Genomic DNA, 7,452 nt, shown 5'->3' with positions numbered 1-7,452 from the left:
TTAAACAGGACTGGCTCCAAAACGGAGCCCTGGGGAACGCCGCTTGTAACTGGTCGCCAACTGGATTTAGCTCCATTCACCACAAGCGTCTGTGCTCGGCCATCCAGCCAGTTTTTGACCCAGCACAGCGTATGCCCGTCCAAGCCATGCCCAGCCAGCTTCTCCAAGAGGATGCTGTGGGAGACGATGTCAAAGGCCTTACTAAAGTCCAGGTAGACATCGTCCACAGCTTTCCCTTTAAGGTCCCTTCCAACCCAAACCATTCTGTGATTCTATGATCTGGCGCAGATGAGGGGTCTGAAGTTTAAATAATTTCAGTATCAGTTTTCCAGAGGTGCAGTACTTAAGTCTAAATTCTGTCGGTGGGACCTTGCATGTGTTAATTGTTGGTGCCTCTTGTAATGCTGCCGACATCTCACACGCGTGAAGACAGAAAGGCTGCGGACGGAATTTGCCATTGTTTAAGCCAGACTGACATGGTGCCAACTTGCAGGACAAGCACTGCAACCCAGTCACTTAACACTTCATTTTGTCATGCAGACAGGAGTGCGGTGCTGTGCTGTGCTCTTGCTGTGAACCAGGAAAGCGAAGGAAAAGCAATAGTTTGGAACAAAGAGACCCAGGAACCACAACAATGTTTGCGAGTCTTGCAAAAGGACTTCCAATGCCATCCTCATGCACCTGCTCCTCTGCTCATTTTACACACCACCACAAGCAGACCCACTGCTAATTTTCTGTTGAAAGAACCCTCTTTGGTTGTGGTCCTTAAAAGTCTCAATGCTTTGCTCAAATGCCAGCCTAAGTACCTGAAGCAGCCTCAGAAACTGAAACTGCTCTCAAACACCATCACAAGTGTTGGCGTGCATACTGAAGCTGACAGGGGCTGTGTAAACTTCATTTGGTTCCTGTTTGATTGAACAAATTTGATCCAAATAAGCAATGTTTCTGTGTGGTGCTTGTGCCTGTATCATCACACTCATCCTGTATCATCACCAGTCTCATTACTTCTCAGGCAGAAGGGTTTTAACAGACCTGGAGTAACTTTTCACCTTATGTGTTGGAAGAAACTACTTCAAAGTTAAGATCCCTCTTCTTCCCTTTTTATCTGCATGTGACTGCTACTGATAAGGGTAAGAATGATGTGAATTTTCTCAAGTCTGTAATCTCTGCAGGCCTCCTGCATCTCTAGAAATGCTTTGTGCACCCTGCTAAGTGGTTTCTTTCAAGAAGCACAATCTATACTTTTGTGAATGGAAGTGGCTCAGTTGTGTTATGTAGCTTCCCCCAAAAAGACACAAAGAAAACCCCTAGAAATCCAGAAAAAAAATCCAGAAAACCCCCAGGAAAAAAAACAAAAGCAAAACCAAAAAACCAAACAAAACCAAACAAATACAAACCAGGATCAGAAGTCACATTCTGCTCTGTTACATTGTCAGTGTCTATAGAGTATCTTTGTCTGCCACTCATTGAACTTGAAGGAAAGCTTTCCTCTGCCTTTAAAGATAGTAATCTGTACCCCAAACAAGGACATCGGCTACTGCAAGCTCAGTAGGTACAAAACAGCCAAGTTTCTGCATTCTTCATATGTAGCATTCAGTGTATTTGAAAAGCCCAGAAGTAACTTATCTTTGGAAGAGGAACAAGTGCTAAACCCATTGCTCAGACTCTCACCAGAGGTCTCTGGCACAAGTGGGTGGACACACATGTCCATGACGTGGACCAGTGTGCCAGACTGATCTCCCAGCAGAAGGAGATGGGACCACAAAATGATGCCCATGTGTAGGTGCACCCATCAGATGTGTGACATACGTCTGCACCCGGAGAGGACACAGCTGAAAAATGTTGTCAAGCAGCCTCTTGTCTCTGGGCAGCATCCATTCAACACCTGGGCTTTTAAACTTTGCCATTAAGAGGCTGCTGTTTTGGTATAAAGGGCAGTCTCAGCATGGGGACAGATGGTACTTTACCTCACTAGGGCCCTTGTAGTCCATATGAAGCTGGAGCCACAGGTGGCCAAGGTTTGAAAGCACCTTCCTCCCCCCCTTCCTCTGTGACTTTGCCATAACAACTGGAATTTGTTAGATGAAGACATCTGCCACAGTACAGGATGCGGGCTGGAGAGGGGTCCTCTCACATGCTCGAGGCAGGACCAGAAACTGCACTTGAAGGGCATGATTAATGGAAGAGAAGATGCTTACTCAGGGACCAAAGGGAGCTTCTTCAGGATGCTGCTTTGCTTGAGAAATGCGCTTTTAAAGTCAATCCTGCAGCTATATATACCAACAAGGAGGCTTTCAATTTCAACTTTTTGTTACAGAAGCTCTCATGGCCTTTACGTTTATATATTTTGGAGAGAAAATTACGTACAGCACTAGACTTTATCCATGTGGTCTTTTATCTGAAAGAGGTAACGTACAGATATCTTGTCCCAGACACTTGTGCATGACAGGGAGCAAAGTGAAGAAAGACTGCAATAACCTTTAGAGTGGTTTTATTTGTTCTAGTGCTGCAGGTGATACAGCTAGTTACTAGCTACCGTAGCTTTTTACTGTGGTTAAACAGCTGTCATGTTTATTAGAATTAAGTCCGCACCCAAAAAAGTAGCATCCTAACACAGTTGACTGCATTTTCTTAACTGATGCACAAAGTTCTGCTTAAAAGGCTGTGTTTAAGAGCATAACATAATGCTTGAAGCATACAGCAACAATGACAGGTTTTATACCAGTGATACTAACACCACAAACCCCCCACAGCTCGCCTGAATATCTTAATACATTTGAAGCTTGAGTTAAAGTTGTCCAACTTCTCTAAAGTCAATATAAAATGGAGCAAATTACAGATTTAAACTTTTCTTTAACTTCTGCATCTGCTGTGAAACTTACAGATTTTTTAGTAACTTTGTTTGGCTTTATTCTCCTCCAACATGTTTATTTTTCTTTTAAACTTAGGAGGTTGTAAATCTTAATTTTTAATCTACATGCCAGGTGCCTCAATGTGGTTTGGATTATAGATGATAAATCTCAGTTCTGGTAATGAGCACAGTGTTATGTATTTCTAAACGCTAAAACTTTGCATTAGGCTTTTTGTTTGGCAACTTGGGTGGGTTTCTGGTTTTTTTTTTTTGCCCCCCCCCCCTTTTTTCTTCAGGTTAGTATATGAGCTAATTATCAAACTGATGTTGCTCACCTGAATGGGTTCTTGTCAGTAAATTAAATCACCTGGTAGAAAAATTGCCATAACAAAAGCCAAACACAGCAAATACCCTAAAAGATAAGGTAAGTGTGCTGCAGATGAATTAATTTAGTCTTTTTGTAAATTCCAGCTTCATATGGCTTGAAGTTTTTAAATGCTGAACAATCCACAAATTTCTGTGGGGCTCAATTTCACTTATCAGACTGTGCACATTGTTTTCGTAAAAATACAGAAAGAAAATATACTACACCAAAAATAATGACTTTAAAAACTCAGGTATTTGTACACCATGTTTTGCAAGCAAGATACGTTTAGCAATTTGATGGTAGCATTACAAGTTTCTGTGTGTCAAAGCCAGCTAGCCAGCAGCTCACGTTAGGTTACATGGTGCTTTGTTTTTAACCATGATTTCATGTTTATTGAAAGGGTACAGTAGCATACTGTTACTCAAAGCATAGCAAAAACATTAAACCCCCAGATTTTCCAAAATATTTGAATATCAAAAAAGTAAAGATAACTTAAGCTAACTTAATAATAATAAGTTCTGTCACCCTGATCAAATCCCTGTGTCTACGTAGCTTCCTTGCTCAAGACACGCTTTTTTGGGTATAAGTTTCATTCCCCAGTACTAGGCAGCTTTTAAGATATCTAAGGTTTGAACCAGCAGTACTCCTCTGTTTCTTCTTCTTTCTCACCTAATGGAGAATTAGTTCAGTTTGCTAGGAGTTTGGGATGCAAACCCTTAAGTTTTCTTAGCTCAAGGTGTCTGGAAATTTTATTTTCTGACTTCTCAGTTTGTTGGTTGCTTCATTTCCAGAAGAACACTGCTGCTGTGGGGAGTTATGATTTCAGAGAGAAAAATGACAAGTAGAAGTCCCTTGGAGGAAAGAAGATCTCATGGAGAGGCAAAATGCAGAAAGGGGACCCAGAAAAGTGTGTTCAACACTGACCTGTACTACTAAGCAGCTAGGCTGTTGCATTTTCAGACAAGATGGAGGGAGTTGTATTCATGGGTAAATTTCTGCAGCAATACTCACACAGTACTGGTCTGACCAACTTGTTGAACCCCTTCAGACAAAATGCACTTTTGCTGCCAATGATTTTCAGGAGGATATATACAATCCTGACACCCACATGACACTGGGCATGCTTAGTAGGGTCACTTGAACCTTCTTGCCTCCAGGTTGAGTGTTGTGGGGGGCGGGTTCTTAATGGGACTGGCTATGTCTGGGCTTTCCTTTTTGCACAGGAAGACTGGAAAGTCTTTATGCTTGATGCAGGGGATCAGCAAGCAGCATGAAGTTAGAATGTAGGTTTTTAATTTCTCATATCAGAGAAACCTAGCTGATCTTCCCATTCATCAAATTCATCATGGCAGGTGAATGAACCATTCAGGTGAATTATTCTGCAAATTGTCTTGCTTTCTTTTATTTCTTTCATTTTCTATCTTTTTTTTCAGTTGACTATAATCTATAGCTGCCTGCCTTCATCTCTTTTTTTCCATTACCTGGTAAGCATTTTCTTCCTTACAGATGGAGCATTTTCTTTCAAAGTTGGAGGCACCTGGCAGGAGTTGTGGCTAAAAGCAGATAGCATCCCCCATCAGAGGAGGCTGCTGACTTCCAGAGGTGCCGTGCCTCCAGATTGCCTTCTCCCAGGTGTGTCTGGGGCTCAACTTCTCATGCCATTTTAGAGACTAGGTGGGATTGGTTTGAAATTGTGTGAAATATGCTTCACTCAGCACAGCTTCAGAAAGGCACTTTTGGGAGATAAGCTGTTGTGGTATACTATTTCCTCGCCTCACCTCTCCTCAAATCCCAGACCACTGGGCTTAGCATACACATGGGCAGCATGAGAATGTATTTTCCTATTTGCATGTATTTGCCATTTAGGCAACATTTAGTCAATATTCAGCGCTCTCAAATCTTAAGGTCTGGCCTTCGTGGTCAGTGTAGGTGTTCCCCAGTGGTGGCCCATACCGATAGCTCTCCACACTCTCAGCTTGTTCAGACTTTGCAGGGACTGGGTCATGCTGGTAGAGCAATGCTGACTTTATCATCCCAAAGTCTTCCTGAATCTTCATCCCTGAATAGATAGCACCTGAGACATTTTCAGCCACATGGGTATAGCTTTGAAGATTTTTCATATCACAGATGTTGTCGCTGTATTTCAGCGTGGATGGCTTGTAGGCCTGGTAGGACACCTTGGTGGTGGTTGTGATGACGGTTTGCAATGGTGGGGCTATGGGAGAGGGGCTGGAACCATATCTGCAGGGGTAGTCCCCACCACAGTAAGGGTGATTGGTGCTTGTTTGCATCTGTCCATAGTCACTCCGATCTCCACTGCCAGTTTTCCCCCAAGCTGGTTTCAGTCCATAATATCTGCCTGGGTTATCAAAGCTCTTGTCATGGGCAGTCACAGCATTGTACTGAGATCCATTCAAATCAAGAGGATCAACATCAATGGCAGGACTTGTCAGATCTTTGTAAAACGTTGGGTAACGGCTGGAGCTTATAAAGGTAGGAACTCCAAACTCATAGTTGCATGGCCTGGGCATGTAGATCCTTGTATTGGGGCACTTCGGATATGGCGATAACTGGTCCTCTTGGAAGTTGGCCAAGTCATAAGATGCTTTGTAGAGGTCAGCATTTTGCAGTGAAGGGTAAGGCTGGGCTGGAATTGAAAAATTGGTGTCTGTGATGATGCCAACCCTTTCTGGGCCATCCATGCAGGGCAGACTCTGTAGGTTATTGACATAGCTGCTGCTCTCGTGATACCTTCCTGCCTGCACAGGACAAGTAAATATTTGAGATTCAGGAAGAGATTCTGCTCACACACATGTATATGTCTCAACACTTGTGCTATTGCTCATTTCTGCCTCAAATGAACAGAGGTAGCATGATGTAAAGCTTTGTTTTGCCCTGGTTTCCCCACTACATGCTTATAACATGTAGTGTTATATTGACTTTTTAATTGACTAAAAATCTTCACTTGCAACACCTTTTTAATTGACTCATGACTTTGACTTACCTCTGAGTTTAGAGGTCTCTTTTTCTGGGAATGGTGAGAAGACATTTGCTTCTTAATTGCACTTCGTCTTGCCTCTGCCTCCAATTTACTCTCTGGTCTGGGGTGGTCATGGACTCCTTTAGCCTAAATTAGGATTAACAAAGCATTAGATGTGAACTGGAAGGAGGTAAAAGAAGAGAAAACACAGTAAGTAGAATAAGTGGTAGCCACAGTATGGTACATGTTTTGGCACAAGAGAACAGGGAAGAGAAACTAAAGAAAAAGGAGAGATTAAATTTTTAAAAAAATAAAATAAATCATGATTTGCAGGTAGATAGAAGTAAAAAGTAAGGGAGAAGTCAGTGAGGACTGCAGAACTGCGAGGCTGAATCATAGAGGAACAAAGACATTCCCCATGTCTGTGACATTCAGGACTAGCTGATCAGAACCCAGGGAGAAAGAATAAAGGGATTATAAATTTAGTTTGGTTGGTTTTCTGCAGTCCAAGATCTCAGTTTTGCTTTCAACAGCCACTGCTAAAACAGTGTAAATAGGCTTTAAAGACATTTCGCACCACCAGATGGCAAATATTCTCTACTCTAAAAGAATCAATGTCTTCTTGAGTAGGACTGAAAAGTATACCCTGGAAAGCCATCCAGAAATGCTTTGAAATATCTGTGGATACACAGATTTAGGTATCGAAAGCTATACTGACACATGATAAAACACTATATTCTATGTCCTTACCCATTACATTTCCCCTTAATGAACTGCCATATAGTCCCTAATACAAAGTAGAAAACTTGAAATTGCTTTTAAAATGCTGCCCTTTCTCAAATAAAAATAAACTTCTAGGTGAGAATTTATTAGCTATTTTGATGGTAAAAATCTTCAGCTTGTGCACATCTTTAACAGAATATCTGAATTAAAAAACACCCACCAAATTCCATGTGATTATTCGGGAATGGGGCCAGTTTGCTTCCATCTACTGACTGGAGAATAGAATTCAATGCAGTTTGGATCAGGAATAAAAAAAATAATCCAGCAGAGAATGTAGTTTCATTGCACAGAAGCTTTTTATGAAATTTATGAAAATTATGAAAGAAATCAAGATGAAATTTTACATTTCAGCTTTCTAAATGTCATTTTTTATGGCAAGTTTTCAAATACTTCTAAAATTCAAAGGTTATTTTCACATGACGTGGAATTTTCACACTCAAACTTCTGCATTTAAGTTAGCCTTTTCTTTCC

General features: G+C 41.5%; 1 protein-coding gene across 1 annotated transcript; it reads right to left on the bottom strand.

Annotated features, from left to right (window-relative positions):
• Nucleotides 1–5,095: 5,095 nt before the first annotated feature.
• Nucleotides 5,096–6,345, bottom strand: GCM2 (glial cells missing homolog 2 (Drosophila); the record flags this gene model as incomplete). The annotated part of the gene is made up of 2 exons (XM_010194954.1): nt 5,096–5,977; nt 6,223–6,345. Coding segments are annotated over 2 exons (1,005 nt in total), but the record flags the coding sequence as incomplete, so codon positions are not given.
• Nucleotides 6,346–7,452: the final 1,107 nt, after the last annotated feature.

This window comes from Mesitornis unicolor, unplaced genomic scaffold (genome assembly GCF_000695765.1).
Source record: "Mesitornis unicolor isolate BGI_N332 unplaced genomic scaffold, ASM69576v1 scaffold35281, whole genome shotgun sequence".
In the NCBI taxonomy this organism is placed as follows: Eukaryota; Metazoa; Chordata; class Aves; order Mesitornithiformes; family Mesitornithidae; genus Mesitornis; species Mesitornis unicolor.
This window is presented reverse-complemented; position numbering and strand designations above follow the sequence as displayed.